We start from the raw sequence: 22,385 nt of genomic DNA, 5'->3' as shown, positions 1-22,385 counted from the left end.
AAATGGATGGCAAGCCAGGATGACTGAAAGGAAAATTGTCATGCACTTTATGTTCCATGTGGTACACACACTCTGAATCTAACGGCTGCAGACTCAGCAAAGTAGTCAGATGCCATCAGCTTCTTTGGCATACTCCAGAAGCTGTACAACTAGTTCTCTGCTGCTTCTCAGAGATGGGCTGTTTTAAAGCAGCATGTCTACCTCACACTCAAGTAGTGGAGTGAGGCAAGATGGGAGAGCAGAATCAACAGCACTGAGCTTTTATGTTACCAAACTGACAAAGTTAGAGAGGCTTTGACTGAGCTCGGAGACAAGGCATCTGATCCTGCTGTAAGAATTGAGGCCCAGTCCTTGGCATAAGAAATAGGATCATTTAGATTTCAAATCTGTACAGTGGTCTGGTTTGATAGCCTTTCAAATATCAGAATCAAAATCAGCTTTATTGGCCAGGTGTGTTGGACACACGAGGAACTTGACTCTGGTACAGCGGCTCTCAGTGTGTATGTACATATCAACAAGCAAAGGAATGTGCATTAGGAAAAGAGATATATAGTCAGCCAACATGCAGCTTGATGCTGCTGTCAATCTAACAGACAAAGCAAACGCATCCCTGTTAAAGTATACTGTAGAAACACAGAAGTCTCTGATACATAGTCAAAGGCAAAAGAGTTATGTGAGAAAATGGACATGGAGGCAGTGCTGAAGCAGAAGAACACCAAAAGGCAGTTTGCTATGAGGCAGAATGAGACTAGGAGTGATCCATTAAATACTATACTGTAGAAATAAATGTTGATTAATTATTTGAAAGAAACTTTATTGTTCTTCCATTCAAAACACTGACATTAACATTACATGAGGGATAAGTATGGTTTCATAGGGAAAGCATGTTTTTCTAGTACACAATCTGAACTATTCACAAAAGAGTAAACCTCTGCTAAGTATGTGAACTATACTGTAAATTGCTGAAAACTGAAGGTGTCTTCCTTGAAGCAAATGGAAGTGAAACTGAACACTGCCTTTAAATCGCACATGGTGTGTGGTATTAACCAGCTGTATAATGTCCACTCATCTGCAATGTTTAAATAGGTCTCATTAGTGTGTGAATAAGTGTTATATTGATGGAAAGTGGCTTCTTTATTCCAATGTCTATGTCCACTTCATGAACACTGAAATTTAGGTTTCACTCTGGAAAGCGTCACAGCTGCCGTCTCCTCTCCAGGGGTTCTTCCTCTCTGTACATACAGTTCATAGCTGTCTTACAAGACACCCTTTGCCACAGGAGCAGTACTTTACCAGTACTTTGGTTTATGTGATGCATTTGAGTCAGTGACTGTAACCTCACAGCCTTGGTGCTGCCCACTGCTTAATTCTCTATGTCTGTGTATCAAAGAAGTACTTTGTGGTAAATAAAGTGAATGATGTGGCATATAAGATTATCCACAGATGCTATCCAACAAACCTGTTCATTCTGTGGTGGCCACTAGGAAACCTTTAGCCATTTATTTTGGTACTGTGACCACACCCATTGGTTTTGGAAAGATGTCTGCAGACTTATATGCAATCACTTGAGTTCTGGTTTTAACCTAAAATTTGAGAATTTAGTTTTTGGTGTTCATGGCCATAATGCAGGACATTTACATGGAGAACAACAGTTTTTAATGAACTTAATTATTTTTGAAGGCAAACCCTACTTCCTATCTTTTTGTAATTGCATGGACGTTTACATAAAGACTATCTCTTCTTCTGTTGATGCAAAAGCTTTGAAGATGTGTATGCTTTGTCAAAAATATGTAGCTTTCCCTTTATTTATTTAATCTCTTTTATTCAGTTTTTACCCCGGGCACTGTTGTGTTATGTTTTCCTTATATTGTATCTTTATTATGTGAAATAAAGTTTTAAAAAAAAGAGAAAAATTTAAATTAATATTTAAAGTGTATTCTCACAGACAAAATGCACACTAGATATTTTATACATGATTTGACTTTATACACAACTTTGTGTATAAGTTATTAATGTATGGACAGCCATAATCTAATATGCACATATATTATTGCCAGCTGTTTTCCCTCCTGGTCCAGTCCTCAGGTTGGGCACTGTAAACCACCTGCCCTATGGCTATAGTAGATGTATGTACAGTATGTAGGTGTACTACATACTGTATTAGCTAAATCACAGTAAAACTTGTACTGTTCCACTGACAGCACGGGTTAAACCTTTATTTTAAATCTTTATTAGACTAAATATCATTATGCTACTAGTGCTGCAACAAGCCTAATTAAAACATCATTTACAGAATTTGATGTAAAATCTGCACCAAAACTAACAAAAGAAAGGAATGTAGCATAAAGCCTAACGCCCGATGACCATGGCCAGGGACCGCTTCACTGACCAGCTGCTCCTTTCCAGATGTATGATGCTCCGCACTAAGCAGGTTAAAGTCGGATATACGATTAGAACAGAAACATAGCGCAGATGTACTTTTCCTTTTTAAAATTCAATATAGAGTCTCCGAGGGCGACAAAGAAAAATCTGCCAGCATGACATGATATTAGTGAATTTCATCATGCTTTCTGTTCGTGACCTGCAGGAGGGGGCTGCTGACGCCAGCTCCCAGCAGCTTGATCGGCTCAACCACAATAAAAGGTGGATGGAGTCCTCGTTTCATCCGAACCACACACAGAACTCCTGCTGCAGACTTCAGCTCAGACTCCGGGGGAATCATATCAAAGGTAGGTGACTGCTTTGGTTTAGCTTAACAGGCGTTTCGTAGTTTTAGTGCCTGGAAAAGTTTGCTTATGCTCACTAAAATGAAGGTTACTCATGATGGAGAAAAGTGGTCCTGATGGAATTCATCTTCAGTAGAAGCCGGTGTTGTACTGGTAAATGGATGCACTGTAAATTCACTATACCTGTGCCCTCTGCCTGGCCACCTGTATAACTTTTTAATTGAATGGAGTGTAGGCTAAATATCCACATTTACTGTACTTAGATACTTAGGAATACATCAAAGAGCAAGTTTTAACTCAGTGTATCCAGCTGATCCAACTTTATAGGCCCAGCCTTTGTTTCACACCGATTCAGAGAAGTTATTGTATTTTTTACTCCGTCACACTTTTTCTTCACATTTTACATGTAGGAGAAATGATGCACTGCTAAAAATATCACTGTCTAACAGTAGGCTGTAGCAATATTCAAACTAGCTGCAACATCAAGCGGTTTGGTGAGATTTTAAAGGGTAGCGGGCTCACGCAGCCTGACCTGAAGACTAGAGTCGGGAAACTCAAGTCTCCCGGGCGCAGTAAACGCCACAGAGGAGTGTAGTGGTCGATTGTAGCTATTTACCGGCAGGTATACGGTAAATTCCCTTGTCCAGATGTGGGTATATACCTCTTACAAATGTTATAAAATAATTTTCTGATGGTGGACACTTTCTTTCCTCTCTTGCTTAGATGCAGAGGTGCTTTGGGATGTTCTGCGTGTCGCTCATTTTGTGCGCAGCTCTGTCTGAGACCGTCGGGCTGGTCATTGCGGTAAGCCGCTGCTGTTATTACCGGTAACTGCGACTTCATTTATATTCAGATGCCAGATCATTCGGGGATACAGTAACCTATAATAACAGCAGGGTGTAAAGTGACAATAAACATTCTAATAATGTCTAAATATTATTTGGAGCCAATCCCAGCCAGCAATCGGCGAAGGCAACTGATATCAAAGTACTAATTTGTAGGTATTGTACTAATCATGACAGCAGAGCTTTTTGGGCATTTCTGTTATTTAGGTATAGTGCAAAGGCAGAGATGCAAAGTAACTAAGTATATTTACTGTACTTAAGTGCAATTTTGAGCTATTTGTACTTGATTATTTTTCATATCCTGCTACTTCAAACTTTGACTTCACTACACTTCAGAGAAAAATGTTGTACTCTGTACTCACTAAATTTATTTTAGAATTTTGTTCACTAGTTACTTTTCAGACTCCACTTAATAAAACAAAATGCAGTATAATCACAAGACGTATTGACCCTTGGTATAAAATTCAGAAGGTCCCCAGCTGTATATCAAGTACTTCAAATTATCAGCATATAAAGGAGTTAAAATTAGCGGTACCTGTACCAGGTCCTACATTAAATGTGATGTACACAATAATAATCAAATATGATATACTTGAATGTAAACTGTATTTTGCTTAATTAGTGCTTTTACCAAACGTTTTGGAAAATATGAATTGAAATTTTTCTCTTTTTTTAAACTTTATTTCACATAATAAAGATACAATATAAGGAAAACACAACACAACAGTGCCCGGGGTAAAAACTGAATAAAAGAGATTAAATAAATAAATAAAGGGAAAGCTACATATTTTTGACAAAGCATACACATCTTCAAAGCTTTTGCATCAACAGAAGAAGAGATAGTCTTTATGTAAACGTCCATGCAATTACAAAAAGATAGGAAGTAGGGTTTGCCTTCAAAGATAATAAAGTTACTTAAAAACTGTTGTTCTCCATGTAAACGTCCTGCATTATGACCATGAACACCAAAAAAAAAGTATATCACATTTGATTATTATTGTGTACATCACATTTAATGTAGCAGCGGGTACAGGTACAGCTAATTTTACTTTAATTACATTTTCTGCTAATGCATTTCTACTTTTAATTAAGTAACATTTTGAGTGCAGGATTTTAATTTGACAGAGTATTTTTACACTGTGGTATTGGCATGTTCATTTCCAGCCATTTAATGTTTAATCTTGGGTACCTCTAGATTAGCCTGGCACCCCTCATAACTCCAAATAGTCTGTAATTATTTCAGAATGATAAAACCAGAGAGAGCGACAAAAACAACCCTCAAATCCTACTTGACATGTTTGAGCTAGAATATGAAAGTGGACAGCATGACGAACCGTAATGGAATTAATTAATTGGGATGTCTCCTCCATAGATAGGTAAACAATGGTATATGTACTGATGAAAAGAGATGTGTAACTAAACAAAGTGGGCAAAACCCCCATATTTTAACTGGCATAATGCAGACATAGCAACTTCTCCAGCCTTACAACAATTCTCTCTAATAACAGAAAAAAGGCATTAACAAACATGAAAGGTGTGTGTTTTTTAAACTTACCGTTAAGTCCCACTGAGTAGTGGAAACATCACTCCATTTGAAGTAGCTCCAAGGTTGGTAAATCCAACCAGTGATCGTTGTGTCTTCCCCCACATGGCCACATACAGTCCCAAACAGGTAGCGTAGCACCAACAATAACATCAATTTAATCTAATCTGCTGCTTAACCAGCAACACATCACATGCAACTCAAACTGGCCTCAAACAGTTAAAACAAACAGGTACTGTGCTATGTGAGAATCCAGCCTTGATGAGCTGATCATTCACTGCCATGGGGTCTTCACAGGCTGGTTGCTTGTAAGTTAGACCCGGTCAGATAAAACAGCAAGTCCCTGTACAGGACCATTCCCAGACTTGCAGTAATCTCAGGCCCTATATTTTTCTTCACATCCTCTGGTCACAGTGCAGCAGGAGGGAAAATATATCCACAAAACCAGGCACAGTTGAAAAATCCAGCTTTTAGAATGGCACCGGTGGATGTCAGGCAAGCTCACATGAACATGCAACTGCCTGGAGGTTATGACCATTCAAAGGAATCACATTGTTTGAAAAAAAAAGTTTTGCCAGTGAGAATTTGCAAGACGTGTATAAACTTCTGCAAAGAAGTATTAGAACATTCAGTAGATACATTGTTGTAACTTTGTAGATAAGTTATAAAAAACAAGGAAAAGCATGCCATGGGCTCCTTAACTAAACAATCTAAGTACAAAGTATTTCTTCCACCACTATGCAGGGGGCACCAGAAACTGACAAAGCAACATACCACAACCTATGACTAAAAACATCTTACAGTATATACAGTACTTATAGTTGATAGGTAGTGTACAATGTGTTCGACATTATAAAAGTAACGTTGACTTTCAGATTTCTAAACTTTTGTCTGTAAAGTAAGTAAGTAAGTAAAGATTTATTTATATAGCACCTTTCACAGATAAAATCACAAAGTGCTTCACAAAGTCAGCAATGCAGAATGCAAAACAAACAAAACAACAATATGCAAACAACACCAACAGATAATATATAAAACTAAGATAAAAATTAATTAAAACCAAACTATCAAATCAACTATAAGCCTGACTAAACAAATGTGTCTTCAGCTGCTTCATAAAACCACCAACAGATTTGGCCATGCACAGTGACAGGGGCAACACATTCCACAGTCTAGGAGCCACAGCCTGAAAAGACAGGGCCCCCCCTAGTCTTCAAACGGGTTTTGGGGACCACCATAATGGCCTGAGTTGAGGAATGGAGAACACACTTCGGGAAATATGGGGTTAATAGGTCAGCAATATACTGAGGAGCCTGATCATGAAGTGCCCTAAATGTTAGCACTAAAATTTTAAAGTCAATTCTAAACCTGACTGGTAACCAGTGAAGTGAAAATAAGACAGACATAATATGAGCTCTTCTAGGGGTTCCAGTTAAAAGCCTCGCTGCAGCATTCTGCACAATCTGAAGACGATTTACAGCTGACTTATTGCAACAGATAAGAAGAGAATTACAGTAATCAAGACGTGCAGAGATAAAAGCATGGATAATCATTTCCAAATCAACCTTTGATAACATTTGCCTTAGTTTAGAAATATTCCTCAGGTGATAAAAACAATTTTTTACCACCTGTCTTACGTGGCAATCAAGAGACACAGTCTGATCAAACACAGCACCAAGGTTTCTGAGGCTCGACTGGACAGAGGAGCCCAATGAACCAAGGCGTTGTCTGATTGACGGGATCTTATTATCAGGTGCAATAATTAGCACTTCAGTCTTATTAGGGTTTATGTGAAGATAGTTACTGTTAAACCAGTTCTTGATGGATGACAAGCACTCTAACAATGAAGCTAAAAAATGGAACTCAGAGTCATTAAAAGAGCAATAAATTACTCTGTGTGAGATTCTTAAACAAGTGCAGCAAACTGACTGGAGGTAGACTGTAATAATAGATACATAAAAAGTGGTAAAGAGAACTCATTTATTGACTTTAATAATTCAGCCATAGTCTTTAAACACTGAATGCCTGTATTTTTTATTTGAAGAGACTTAAGACGTGACAAAGTTAAAAGACATTTCAGAAGTAAACACAATGAATAATACAAGAAGTGTGTTTCTGTCTATGACCTACAGGCAAAAGAGAAGCGCGGCTGGACCCTGAACAGTGCTGGCTACCTGTTGGGTCCTCGTAAGTACAGCATTAGTGATCAGCTGTTACCTCAAATGTAAAATCTCACTTCAGTACATCTGGAAATATAATTTTGGTCAACATTATGTATTAGTACACATGCATTTTTACACATTTTTCCATAAACTGTATGTGTCTGTGCGAAGCAAATACAGTAACCTGAACCACACAATACATCAGTATGTTAGTTTTCATACCGCTATCTTGGCTGTACAGTAATGAAATGCTGGCTTCTTGAACAGTTCATTTACACTTCCAGGACTTGTGAAGTGTGCACATTTTAACTATCACTTATTCTTCAGCACTTATTTCCATGCCTGTACTGCTGTTGAGTCCGTTGTCTGTCTCTGCATCATTCTGCCTCTCTGTGCTCAGACAGCAGGTGATTGATCGTGTTGAGTGCTTCAGTTTTGTTCACATCAGCTGACTACAGCCTAGGCAGTGGTCAAAATGTCAGTAGTCCATATCATTTAACAGCAAAATATCCAAATCTGTTTGTATCCACTGAAATAGAGTGCATGGGAGAGGGCTTCTAGGTAGATGAATAAATGATACAACAGTATTACCAAATCTTAGGAATTAATAGATAAATAATTTTAGCAAAGGTCGAGGAGTGAGGCACTCTTCATTAAGATAAAATAAAACACACCCCCACACAACAACAACAGCAAACAAAAGATAATAAATGGAGCTTGAAAGGCTTCAAACCAGCTGAAAAACAGAAATGTTATAAAAAGAGATGAGCCATAGAAAACATTTTGAGCAATTCAGCCTTTAGCACAGTTACTGTCAAAGTTCCAGCAGATAACATAGTAGCAGGTGACAGGGAGATGTGATGTGAAGCCACCGCACATTTGGAAAGTATGATCCACAAATTGCACTTATTCAAAGTGATGTCAGGGAGTAAATGGTGCATTGCATTCTGGGATTTTTAGGGGGAATCATCAGTAAAATGACAATAGTAAGACTGAAAGTAGAGTGTGAGTGGGACTTCTCTCCCCACAAATACTGTCTCTGTGACAGTGATGTGCACTGGCTCCACTGGCTCCAGTGGCTCCAGTGGCTCCAGTGCAGGGGTTTTAGTGTTCACAAGCTAAGAAGCCTTTTATTACAAGGCCAGTGAAGGTAGAGACATGATGGCAGTTTGTGATTAGGTAGTGACAACATTTAGTTTGAAATATTAGTTTAGTTAAGGGTTCACAGAATTGATGTAATGACATGCTCAGGATAACGCTAGCACCAACTACTAATGCCTGGGTTCCCAAACCTTTTCAGCTTGAGACCCAGAAGAGAAATCTGGTCAAAACAAAAATCCCTAATGAATTGCTACAATGTCTGCATTTGTAAACTACTGATAATGAAGACAACAAAACCTGAAATTAAACTGTAGCCTATATAAAATATATTCATTTCATTGTAAACGTACATGCAAATGAAATAAAAGCGTACATACATTTCGAACCATATTATAATGAACTTGGACAAATCAAACATTATTTGGACTGTCTGACAAGAGCATCAAATATTTTGTTAGTCCAACTGTCCAGTAAGCAGCTACATGTGTGGTGTTTTATGCAACATAACATGCCATTCATTTTATTTCAGGCAATGCAGCAGTAAGTAACATTTGAAGACTAGTCCAACCTGATCATATGAACTGATATACGGCGCTCTAATTTACTTCAGTCACACATTAACATTCAGTGTTCAGCTGTGATAGAATCTGTGCTGGTTCCTTCTCCCTCCTCCTTCCCCATGTTTTTCAGAATGTTTACATGGAACAGCCAGTATTTAACACATCATTTAACTGTTGAGCTGCCTATTAATTATTACAGCAAAAAGAACCGATGAATGGTCTATAAGAAATATGCTTCACAACGAGAGAGAGAGAAATTAGCAGCCCATTCCCATTTTTCATAAAAAGGAAAGAATAAATTTCCATGTTTTTCTGACCCATTTACAGTCAAACTATCAGTTTTTGCACTTTCTTTGCAGACATTTAGATTTAACTTAATCATTCTGGCTTCGTTTGTTGTTTCTGCACTGACTGCACTCAGTAGCCACTTAGCTAGGTGTGATTAGACAATGATGGGTCAAGCAGCTCTACAGTAATCAAACAAAGTGCCAGTGACACAGGTCGTGCTCCCTGTGCACTCCACTGATGCTCCTGCCTCTTTGCTTCTGTCTCTACTTTGTTCATCATCACATGTAGCAGCTGTTTATAATCCTTGGCCTACTGTTTACAGATCATTATCTACCTTTGCACACTTAGCATCAGCCAACAAGTCCTTTTTCTCTCTGTCGCTCATTTTCTGCACTGCTGGCCGCAGGTTTTCCATTTCTCCAAGTTTCATTTGTTACCAAATCTGCTTTGCAGATGTGAAGGCAGCAGCTCTGACAGCTGTTAAGGCTTGCACCAGCAGTGTCACTGCAGCCAGCATGTCCTGTATAGGCTGGACAGTGTCTCAGCAGTTTAGGAGGAAAACCTATTGGTCCACTAGGAAAATTTATGAACTTTGCTTGCCAAGATGAGGTTGAGCTGACCAGACCGGTGTACAAAAAAGAGTGCTCCTCTTCTATTTTGATTAGAAAAAATAATTCACATATCATAGTATTGTTATGCATTTTATTATACCAACTATGACCCTAAGTTTGAGAAAGGCAGTGCTAATGTAACCGCTAGCTGTTCCCTTTGTGTGGTGCATGACAACTGTAATGTAAACACAATATAAAGTACTATCAGCTATCTTAATCTTGTTGAGATTTCCTGAATGAGTAAATAAAGCTGAACTAAATAGCTAACTACATTAGAGGCTGGTAATTTAAGTTTTAATGACATTAAGTTTTCCACAAGAGGCAATGTGTGATTATGCTGTGTTGGCATTACAGTTGTCAACTGAGTACCACTGCAGCTACCTGCCATACAGAAACGACATCTTAATGGTTATGCTAGTAGATATGTGTCCTGGCAATAATAATAAAACTACTTAAATACAATCTGTGCATTATACTCTCTCAGTTCTATTGCTGTCATTTTGTCAACAGGACATCTTTAAAAAATCCCAGAATGCAAAGTACTATTTTGCCCCTAACATTACTGTGAAATAGGGTAATTAACAGCATTATGGGGCTGCATTCCATTTAGGTGAGCTGGTTCTGGTGCTCTGGTGTTGTGCATGTCTTCTCACTGACATGGCTTACTGGGACTCTTATTTCATGGTATTTTCATGATCCTCCCTATCTCCTTTAAATCCCAAAATAACGTTTGGGATTGGTTCATTATTTTTCTTCTCTGTTTGTTGTATCTTGTAAAGCACCTTGAGCCAGCGTTAGGCTGAGTAAAGCTGAGTTGAGTTGTGATGTTCACTATTCTTTGACAAATATTTCTGAACACGCTTAAATATAATCCCTAAATCTGAAGTAAAGCCTAACAAAATAGAACATTTTAAATACAGTATCTGATTTTTTTCATTAAACTTATTAAACATTCAGTAATTTCCATCATTATTTAGAAACAGACCAGGCATTTAAAGCTTCTATTTTAAGGTTTGTTCTTAAAATACTTAGCTTATCTAACTATTATTCAACACAACAACAACAACAACAAAAATGAATAAACATATTTCCTAACCTGAGCAGAACTGTAGTAGTAACTGCTAATTGCAAATGACCTTAGCTGCACCATGACTATAATTTTCTCGTTGTACTTGTATACAGAATAGAGCTGTGACTAATCTTGGGTTTACAAAAGAGACAGTCTCGTTCATCTTCTGTGAATTAATGCCGTTCTGTTTCTTTGTCCCTTCCACAGTCTCTACTGTGTCATCTAATTTAGTGTAATTTAAAGATTGCCTCATTACCTTTAGAGGACACATTAAGAGAACACTGGGTTTCCAGATGTGTGTGTGTTTGTGTGTGTACACATGTTCTTACCAATTTGTGGAGTCCAGAGCTGGTACCCTGGAAATGTTGTCCCTGTGTGTGTGTGTGTGTGTGTGTGTGTGTGTGTGTGAGAAGCCCAGGTAAAGGTTGCTCCTGCCTCATCCTGTGTTTCAGGTCGTATTGATCACCTAATTCAGATAAAGGATTCTCCCAGTGCCAGAGGCAGAGACGAGCTGGTCAATCAATGTAAGATAGAAACATACGGCCGCTGCAGGGCCTTGGTGTCAGGCCAGGAATTGCTCTGTCCACACACCTTGCCTCTTAGCTGCTTCTGTCACTCATCAGAGGAGGACATCTGTCATCCTGCTGCTGTCTGCGCATATGAATCCAAATGTTGCATTTCTGTTTGTGCTTTAAGCAAAGGAATTCATGCTGATATGAGCATTTGTTGGGAAAGGAAAGGTGTGGCTCAGTGGGATTGCAGTGGGACAGAAAAACAGATACTTAACACTGTAAGTATCATATAATGGTAATACATGAGAAGCACAAACTGCACCTGGTAATAAATGAGATGCTGTGCTCTGAATACAGTACTTTTAGAATCAGGTAGCTACTCGAGCTACTTGACCAAATCAGTGCAGTGTTCCTCGGCTAATCCAAATGTAAGCCTAAAGTATAAATGTCAGATATACAAGGGTAAATTGGCAGACAAAGAATCAACACAGGCTTGGTAACTGCTGAGGAAAATACACACTCTATTGAACACATTCACCACAGTAAGGTAACTGGTTTTACGACATACACAGGTAATGTAACTGGCTGAGGTAGAAGCATCAGTTCTGACAGGAAATGGATGAGTAACTCAGAGAACAACTTGTGGCCATGTACAGACTGACCACAAACAAGCATTCATATACAGGAAAGTCCAAGCACAGCACAAAGGGAACACAGGACTCGAGTCCACATGGGGCAAACAGGAACGAGCACTGGACGCACTCAGGAGACGTATTCTCAGTGGATGATCAAGCAGAGTGAAAGCTCAAGGCTGGCTTATTGTGCACAATGGGCTGCAGATGTACGTAGTGGGAACTGACCAGGTCAGGTAAAGCTGGAGCCAGCATGGGGCAGACAGGACAGCAGAAGTCTACCAAAATAAAAGTGTGTAACAGGAAGTGCGGGGCATCATGACAATCTCTGTACTGAACACTAGAGCTCACTAGAGACTTGAATCTGGACTGTAGTCAGGTTCCTCAGATTTTCCAAGCTGCTCATAGCTACTCATGCTTCATTCCAAACACAAGTATCAGTTAACATGCCTGTTCTGACTAGTGTTCCAGTCTGTTGCATAGCATAGCGATCATGGAGCACTGAAACCAGGACCACCAGCGATTCTAACACTTTTAAAGTGGTTGTTTGCAAATGCTTAATTGTTGGTGAGCCCATAGGTTGGGGACCATGAAAACTCACTGCCACTTTTTAAGTGCATAGGTTCCATAGGAATAGACTGTGAGCTAATGATGCCCCCACCACCATGGCTAAGCAAACCACTTTCTTTGTCCATTATTTATTTTCATTTATGTCATTGTTATTTTTCTGATGCATCTCCTCGTGTGTTAATACTGCAGTCATATGTTTTATTTTATTTTTTCTGTTGGTTGAATCCCTGCTTTACTGCAATTCCATGAGCCAAGCCCTGCAGTTGGTCTGTACAAGTTTGGAAATTGAACCAAACAAATACAAACCAAACACCATGCTTAAATAACCAAGTGTAGAACACTGTGCTTTCGCTCCTAGCCTGGAGCAGCTGGAAATGAATTTCTTGCAAAGAAAACCTGAAAATCATACTTGTATTAGACTTTTATCAAGTGGAACTGCTGTTTAACTTTACATTATGAATTTGTATTTCAATTGAATTGAACTCAGGGCTGTAACCAGTGAACTCAAATGCTCAGCTGACTGATCTGCTGTTTTTATGACTGTATTGGCTGTGATCACTCCTCATTGTCCAGATGGAATAGATGGACACAGGACACTAGGAGACAAGCCAGGCCTGGCTGGCAAGAGGGACATGGGCCAGGAAGAAGAATTCAGAACAGGTCTGTGTGTCTCACAGAAACAGGGTGTCCCTCTCTCTACTGCTTCAAGTTTGTTCACTAGGTCCCATAAAGCTGATTTGCATTGTTTTTGGTTAACTGTTCTCTGTAATTTACATTACTGTAACATTAAATCTTCAAGATTCTCCTTTGTGTCAAGACACGTGGGTACCTGGAGATATACACTGCTCAAAAAAATAAAGGGAACACAAAAATAAGACATTCAACTATGTTGTGTTCCCTTTATCTTTTTGAGCAGTGTATATTTCACCATGTAATGTTACTAGAGCTCTAGTCAACCCTTAGAGTGTACTGCCAACTTTAAATGACATAACAGGCTGCACTTTGACATTTTGTCTCCACAGGTGTCCTGAGATTAGCAGATGAAGATATCATTCATACTGTGATTGACTTCCTGTCATACCTCAAACTTAAAGGTAAGCTTTTATTTCTGTCTTAAGATATTCTTTAAGCTTTTAACTTGAAGATAGGTTTAGCACTGGCATGCCAACCCTCTGATCAATCATTTGTGGAATTTTCTATGTTAGGAACCAGTTTTCTAAAACAGGCACCTGGTATCTAGCTTCTTTTATATTGCAGAAATAAACTATAGTTTAGGTTTTGAAATTAAAGTGGAAATTCCTGGTGTATCTATAAGATAGTCCATGATTGCCATTTATTTTAACAAATTTTTGAAATCCTTGCTGAGACAAACTTCCTCTGTCTGTGCTATGTATACAGTAAATCACCCTGAGCATCATGGTTGGTGGAATTTTAGTATCATGTTAATGTCAAAGTGTACAAAGTGTATCCTTGTGTGGTCCTGCAGTTGAAAGTGTGGATTGATGTCAGATGTCATTTTTGCATACTGGTTTACACTCAGTAACCATTAATGACAAAGTGAAAACATGTTTTTAGTTAGTTTTTTTTTTCATGTTTGCTAAAAATCAAAAACTGAGTGTTTCCAGGAGCACAGTGGTCTCAGTAACTGTGAGAGAACCTGCTGGAAGGACAAGCATCTCAGCAGTGCTCCATTGATCAGGTGTTTTTGGTGGAGTAGCGAGACAGACGCCACTCTGAGTGAAAATCAGATGACAGCTGCTTGGAGTTTGTCAGCCATCATTAAAAGGACTCTGCATGAGGATAAAGAATCTCTGGTCTGATGAGACAAATTTGGACTCTTTGCACTATGCCACTGAAGTGCAAAAGTGGCAATTTAATGCATTTACAAAATCTTCAATTGTGCAGAAAGACTTTCTGAAGTCATTGAAGCAATATTAAATATATAAAATAGCTGTAAGAAGAGTTATATGAAATTGTGGGCCCATATTCTTTATACATACATAAGTTCAAATTCAGTTTGGCCCTGATTTGTTTTAAACCAAATACTAAAACTAAGAAAATTTTAAGCAGCCTGCTATCGAGCCCCAGAGGCTGAAACATTTATTGTGCCCCACAGTATTCAAGTGTTAACAGTACCAGTCTTACCAGTAGTTGGACCAAAATGCACTATTTGTCCTAGAGGAAGGGTCAAGGGTTCATTTCATAAATGAGCTCAGACATCTGCCCATTGAATCAGTTATAAGACATATTGTGTACAGCTGGAGGATTTCCTCTTATGCTGGGCATTGGTGTAAGGACCAAAAGCTCACCAGAACCGTCGTGAATCTTCTTTGGATATAATGAACATCCTGAGCAGATGGCATGGAAATCTGGCCACCAGTTCTTGATATATGTTTGGATAAAAATGTAACCTGGACAAGCAGACTGATAGTCATATATAGGCCCTGCTAATGGCAGGACAAAATGACAAGTAAAACACACAGTACTTAATAACTTCACAAAGACAGTATTTGGTAAACACTGGTGAATTGTGTTAAAAGCTCTGACTTTGACCTTTGTTGAACCGATAACCCACTTGTCTCATACGTATGTCTATAGTAATGTTCTGTGAGCCCTGAGAACGCCATGTTTGTGTTTGCGGCTACAGAGATGGGAGCCTTGGACAGCCTGCCTTCCTCTGTGACATCAGATGAACTGGCCAGTGTCTAATGTGTCCACCTGCCTGCTGTTCATCCCCCTTCGACCCAAGTCTCCCATGGCCCTAAATCTCAACCTTACTGTAGCTCCATTCACACGTTGACACTGGATTTGTCCTGGTACCCAAGATCACATTCTTTAACTCTTTGTGACAGAAATAGATTTCTTTCAATTGAAATATCAAGATCTTTCTGCTTTTTCTGTAAATAAAACTTTATCTCTACTGAAGGTCAGCGAGTGTCTACTGGCTGTAGGCAGATCTAGGTAATGTGGACCACTGATCAGAATTATTATGATCTAAATATAGTATTTGATTTAAGAGAATGAAGTGAAATAAACAAATGGCACTGAACACACTGGATAACTTGAATTTATTTCTTCCCATCCCACATTCACAGTGTTTACTGAGGGGGGGGGGAAGTAAAATACATGCTTCACTTTGTTTAATATACAGTAAAATGTCTGACTTTCTAGTCAAAAACAGATCAGTGTCAGTTTATCTTTGCTAGAGTTAGCCAAAATATATCAAAATTTCACTTCCTGTTGCCATAAAACATTTGCTAAACTATAACTCATCAGTGGCTTGCAATATAATTTAACCAAACCTGGGGGATTTGTGCACCCAAGGGTCCTAAATGAGTGTGCTGAATTTCATATAACTGTGCCAATAGTGGGCGCTACAGTGGACGCCAATGACTACCTAACTAGATATTTTTGCCATTGTTTCATGTAGGAGGGTCATTCAAAGACACGGTGACACTGCACACTTTGCCTTAATTTGGTGTAAAGTAGTATTTTGATTTAATGTATAGTATTTGATTGAAAGCCAATTAAATCTGATGTTGTGATTTTGACTGTTTTGTGTTTTCAGCTCACCCAATCCAACCCTAACTATAAGCTTTATCAAAAAGGAAAGTCTTAAGTCTTAAAGGTAGAGAGGGTGTCCGCCTCCTGAACTGAGACTGGGAGTTGGTTCCATAGTAGAGGAGCTTGATAGCTAAAGGCTCTGCCTCCCATTCTGCTTCTGTGGACTCTAGGAACCACAAGTAAACCTGCACTCTGAGAGCGAAGTGCTCTGTTAGGATGATAAGGCTCTACGAGGTCTTTAAGATACAATGGAGCCTTGTCATTAAGGGCTTTATATGTTAGGAGAAGGATTTTAAATTCTATTCCGGAATTTACAGGGAGCCAGTGCAGAGAAGCCTTGAAGGGAATGTTCAGCTGGATCCTGTTAGTGGCTTTTCTATGAACTTTATTGTGGAATCAGGCACCTGTTGCTAATTGAGATTACAAAACAGGACAGAATGGCACAACAGTATGCCTAGTTAGGCTATGTGGTTATATTACCTAGTAACCAAAAAAGTGTCAAGAAAGCAAAATGCATTTTAAATGTAAAATTTTTCAAAGTAGTCACTTTTTGCTTTGATAACAACCTTGCACACTCTTGGCATTCAGCCAGCTTCATGAAGTAGTCACCTGGAATGCTTTTCTAACAGCCTGAAAGAAATTCCCATATATGCTGCACATTCTTTTACTTCATGCTGTATTCCAGCTCATCCCAAATGATCTCAGTTGGTTTTTAGGCTGGGTGATTGGGGGGTACAGTTCATCTGATGTAGGACTACATGACTGTCCATCTTGTTCACATAACCCTGGAGGTGTGTTTTGGGCCGCTGCCCTAATGGTACAACAAACCAGCTGGAATGGCATGTCAAGGCAGAATGTTGCAACAACCATGCTGGTTAAGTGACTACATTTTTGTATTTATATATAACCAGAGGAAGACACGGGAAGAAGCAATTCTCTTCTTCTTATTCATTTTCTTCAGTACTGGTTTCTTTCACGCACTTTGACCATGACGTGTCAATTCAGACTTTCTTCTCTGGACAGCTGATGTTGAAATGTGTTGGCTACTTGAACACTGGCACTATTGGACTCTAATCTGAAATGCCAGTAACTCTAATGAATGTATCCTCTGCAGCAGAGGGAACTCTAGCTCTTCTTTTCCTGGGGTGGTCTTCATCAGAGCCAGTTTCATCAGTTTCATGGTTTTTGTGAGTGCACTTAAGACACTTGCAATGTTCTTTAGATTTTCCAGACTGACAGACAGTCTTAAAGTAATGATTGGCTGTCATTTCTCTTTACCTAAATGAGTAATCCATGCCATAAAATGGAGTACTACAGTAGTCCAGTAGGGCTCATTTTTGTATACCAGCATTATGCAGCTTCAGCGATACTTACATGAGGTCCTCCCATGTCAGTCCTTACCCAGCCACTGTAGACACATATCAAAGATTCATCTGATCCTAAATCAGCAGCTAGACACCTTGTCACCATGTGCAGTGTTGCCTATATTTAGAAAGCCAAGTACTGGGTAGTAATATATTACCTAATTTCCCGCTGTTTTAAGTGAAAATTAAAAGCACCACATAATTCTCTTAACTCAGTTCTGTGTGCTTATATTGTGTACCTAAACTCTGACCTTGGAGGTGCGGTAGGAGTAGCTCTTAAAGTTAGCACCTTCATCCCAGGTGTATGTAATGGAGCCGCAGATGTAGAACATGATGATAACGGCTGCTCTATGGATCCCCATCCCAGCAGCAGAGACAGGGGGGCCTAAACACAGAGAAGAGCGACAAACAGAAATGATGAGCTAGGATGTTCACTGAAGATACTGCAGCTAGAACTGAAAATGGATACCCCAAAAACATTATATCTATAATATAAATAGATAGATAGATCATTTACTGTTTTGTAAGCAGCCTGACCGAAGAGTCAGATATGATACACAATGTTGCCACAAAGCTAAACTTATACATTATGTGAAAAATATATCCAGGTTTTCCTCATTCACATGGCAACATTAGACCAGCACAGACAATTTTGTTCACGCTGGGTGGTAGTTTGAAACGATCCACTCAGGCTGTGTAAAAGCTGGTCAAGTGTACAAAATGGAGAGAAAAAATTTATTTGGAAAATGATCCATATACTGTTTCCTGATGTGGCAGTACAGTGACACCAGGACAACAGATAAAAACACAAAGAAAGAGTAGAATCAGCTTCTCTTCTCTTTCCTTGTCCATTTCTGTTCTACAGGTCCAACCCAATTGGACACTGTCTTATGGTTTCTATGCTTGATTGTAAGTATCTGGTTATTTGTGATTTTAGTTGGGCACATTAAAGTTTACATTTATATGTGATGTGTGCTGGGGTAACCCAGGGTACAACTCAGGGCTCAGTCACCTGTAAAACTTCAACAAAGGTAAAAAGAAACATCTCATTGAAATAAACAAAATCTATTTGTGAATACAGTGCATCAAATTGTAGAGGAGGACGCTTTCATGAGCAGGAAAAGCCACACCAGATGGCAGTGTTGTGCCACTTGAGTTGTCTGGAAAACAAAACAAAAAAGTAAATCTTTCATGCTTCTCTTCATTGATTTAAATTATTTCACTGACGTAAAAAAAAAAAAAAAAAAAAAAACAGGACACAATATATTCATATATTAAAAGTCACTACTGGTCACTGTATCCATTCCTCCTCTCTTAGGAGGCTTCAGTATTCAATTCATTTTTTAAAATCTCAAGGCAGTGGATAGCAGAGAGAGAATAGGAAAGAATCAAGGCACAACAACAAAAACTAGCAGCTTTGATATTTTCTGAAAAAAGTTTCCGCGTGTGAGCACCAGCCGATGTCTCCCCTCAGCTGTCGGTTGGACTTGCAGAGCACAGCACAAGGTTTGTCCACACATGGTGAAATAAGATCCAGTGACAGCATGTTGAATAACATGGAGAAAAGTCTGGGGTTTGACTGAATCAGGACATATTACACAATACAAAAAAACACCGAGAGCAAAACAAGTGGCAGAGAAGGACTAAGTCAGACAAAGATAAGTCAAATGAAGTCAAGAATCTTTATTGTCATTATGCATAGTGCAACAAAATTTTTTCCGGCAGCTCTCAGCTTAACAAACAGATATATTATTTACATAACACACAATTGTATAAGTCAATATAAAAATATGAACAAATAAAGAAGGATGTATGGGACCTAATCAGGTCAGCAGCATGTTAGCAGCAAGAGTGTAGTAACATTATAAGGTGCAGCTCAGTGTAAATCTCAGTCTTTAGGAAGAGATGTGAGTCCAGTGTTCTGTGTCTGTCCATAGGGGGGAGGTTGTGCGTGTGACTAGGGGTTAGGAGGGTGATTGATTTCACAGCTCTGGGGAAGAAGCTGTGTCTCAGTCTGTTTGTTTTAGTCTTTATATTCCTGTACCTTTTCCTGGAGGGAAGGGGCATAAACAGACTGTTGCCTGGGTGGGTGGGGTCTGCAGCAATCCGTCCAGCCCTCCTTACCACACTGTCACACTGAGACAGAGGATGGTCTATATGGTTGCTCTGTAGAAGTTTGCGAGCAGCTGAGAGGAGAGACCAACACGTTTCAGCTTCCTGAGGAAGAAAGACACAAAGACTCCATCTTTAAATCAGATAGTTTAACTAAAATGCATCAGGAGGGATACAAATTACACAATCTTTTTTTAAACCTATTTTTCCATGTTGCTCCAGATGGGTAACATGGCATTTCCTTATTTCTGTACACTAAAGTATGTAATTTGAGGTTTTTAGTTTGAAACTCTCAGGATATTTACATGTTTACATGTTTGTAATGAAACTCATGTACTTCTTGTTTACATCCATACTAGATCTGATTAACCTTTCTCTATTAACAGGTTATGTTCCATAGGCCTTTAAGGTTGCAGTAATTAAACCTCTACTCAAAAAGCTACTCTTGACCCAGGTGTCCTAGCTAATTATAGACCAATATCCAATCTCCTATTTATTTCCAAAATCCTTGAAAAAGCTGTTGCAAAGCAGTTGTGACCACTTACACAAGAATGATGCAAAGTGAATAGTGAATGAAGCATTGGCTTCACTTCTAAGCCTCGGAAGTTACCGCGTGTGTTTTCAACGATCTTCCCTTAATGCATCATTACGTTCTTACGTATTGCGTCACCCTTCTGTGACGCCCTTCTCTTGTGTGCGTGCTCGGTTTTCGGCCCTGAAGCACAGATATCATGGTGAGCTTTACTTTTATCTTTTGTTTTCTAAACCGATAGAAGCTGTTGTGGTTTAGTGCTTTATCTTTGTATGTAACTAGGTTCGTAAAGAGCCCGTGGAGCAGTTCCAATAATGTTTAGGGTGTTTGTTACTTTATGCAACGTCTCTTTATGTTAGCTCTCAACCGGAGAGGAAGCACATGGGGTTAGCTTGAAATCAGTGGTGGGAACCCTGCTTGGCTGCTATTTTCGTTTCAGTTTTTTTTTTTTTTTTGTCTTTTTATTTTGTTTGTTTGATTTGATAATTAGGCATTTAGTTGGTTTTGTAGCCCATGGCTGCAGAAGGGGGGTATAGATTGAGGGATGGCGATGACAGAATGTTCTAGAGATAAAGGAAAACGAGGTGCTTATAGTGAAAGACCTAAGGTGGAAGGTTTTGTGGGGGAAATACGGCGAGGAAGATGGATAGTTTGGAAGAGGTTGTGGTTTTGTTCCGAATAAAGGGCCATAAAGAGGGGTGAGGAGGGTTTAGGGCTCTAAATCTTTTAATAGTAACAGCTGCATTGGACGAACAAAGGGATTTAAGGCCAGTTTGGTGTAAAGAGCAGGATCAGTTTGACAGTGCTTAAGTGGTAGGCAAGGTTGACCCTGCTTGCTCTCATTCGTCTTAGCTAACTAGACAGCATGCTAGTTTAGCTTGTCATCTTTGTGGCTGTCACACAGGAAAAAATCAGCCGCTTAGACTTTTGGGAACAATGAGATAAAAGCCAAACAAAAGATGAGTGAAGCAGTACGGAAACGCCACTACAATGGCAAATATTATGTTCAGCCTCGGTTGTCTGGAGTTTGTTTTTCAATCTGTATAAAAGCTTCTAGCGGTTTCTAGGATGACAGGGGCTGGGTTCGACTGGTGCTGCATTCAGGGCTGCTCGGAATAAATACCACTCCACTTGACCACTTCTAAAGCGTCTCGCAGTTTCTTACAGTGTTCCCTTAACCCAGGGGTGGGCAATTATTTTTTCCATGGGGCCACATGAGAAGCAAACATATTGTGGAGGGCCGGGCCAAAAGGCTGAACTCAATTTTGCATAATATTAATTGTATTTCTTTATAAAAAGCAAGGGGCAGCACGGTGGCACAGTGGTTAGTGCCGTTGCCTCACAGCGTGAAGGTTCCGGGTTTGGGACCTTTCTGTGTGGAGTTTGCATGTTCTCCCCGTGCTTGCGTGGGTTCTCTCCGGGTGCTCCGGCTTCCTCCCACTGACCAAAAGACATGCAGCTTAGGTTGATTGGTGTCTCTAAATTGCCCATAGGAGTGCGTGCGTGCGTGTATGTGTGGTTGTTCGTCTATGTGTTAGCCCTGCGATGGATTGGCGACCTGTCCAGGGTGTACCCCGCCTTCGCCCGATTGCCGGCCGGGATTGGCTCCGGCCCCACCCGTGACCCCGTTCAGGATTGTGGGTGTGGTGTATGAATGAATGAATGAATGCTGTAATAATTCTTTAGTATATTACTTGTGTGGTGTAGAAGATAAGTATTTAAGAATGTAATTATGTAAGAATGTTAACACTTATAATTTTTTAGTATATTATTTGTGTGGTGTAGAAGATAATTATTTACTGCTTGCAAACCAATGATGGTAAGATGATGTCATGGGGTAGGACTGGATAAGTCTGACTTCTTCCTACTCCATTCAAGCATGTACTAGGTATAAGCATATTGATATTGGATTATGTGCAAAATTATGTGTGTTGTCATATCAACTGTTTTACATGCTTGAAAGAATAAATCAAATCAAAGTCAGGATTCAAATCTCGCACAAAATGACAAATCTGAACCTGAAGTGATGCTTTTCTAATTTATTCAGACTGATCCACATTGCTAAAAACCTAAACTCATTCTAATGTTATGTACATGACAAAATAGGTGATAAATTACAAATTCTCTGATCTACTGTAGGGACTCAGCTGTGCCGTCCTGTGTACACATCAGTTTGTCAGTTTCGGTTCCTGAC

General features: G+C 39.4%; 1 protein-coding gene across 2 annotated transcripts; it reads left to right on the top strand.

Annotated features, from left to right (window-relative positions):
• Positions 1 to 2,558: 2,558 nt before the first annotated feature.
• Positions 2,559 to 16,067, top strand: gal (galanin/GMAP prepropeptide). Of its 2 annotated transcripts, XM_020612664.1 has the most exons (7): positions 2,559 to 2,729; positions 3,450 to 3,530; positions 7,247 to 7,301; positions 11,358 to 11,429; positions 13,193 to 13,279; positions 13,642 to 13,713; positions 15,267 to 16,067. In XM_020612664.1, the coding sequence occupies exons 2-7, from the start codon at positions 3,450 to 3,452 to the stop codon at positions 15,326 to 15,328; spliced, it is 429 nt and encodes a 142-aa protein (XP_020468320.1). In that variant the 5' UTR covers positions 2,559 to 2,729; the 3' UTR covers positions 15,329 to 16,067. The 2 variants fall into 2 exon arrangements, with proteins under 2 accessions (XP_020468320.1, XP_020468321.1); XM_020612665.1 differs by lacking the exon at positions 11,358 to 11,429 and having other exon boundaries at positions 2,565 to 2,729.
• The last annotated feature ends 6,318 nt before the right edge of the window (positions 16,068 to 22,385 follow it).

Source organism: Monopterus albus, unplaced genomic scaffold (genome assembly GCF_001952655.1).
Source record: "Monopterus albus unplaced genomic scaffold, M_albus_1.0 scaffold127.1, whole genome shotgun sequence".
Taxonomy (NCBI): domain Eukaryota; kingdom Metazoa; phylum Chordata; class Actinopteri; order Synbranchiformes; family Synbranchidae; genus Monopterus; species Monopterus albus.
This window is presented reverse-complemented; position numbering and strand designations above follow the sequence as displayed.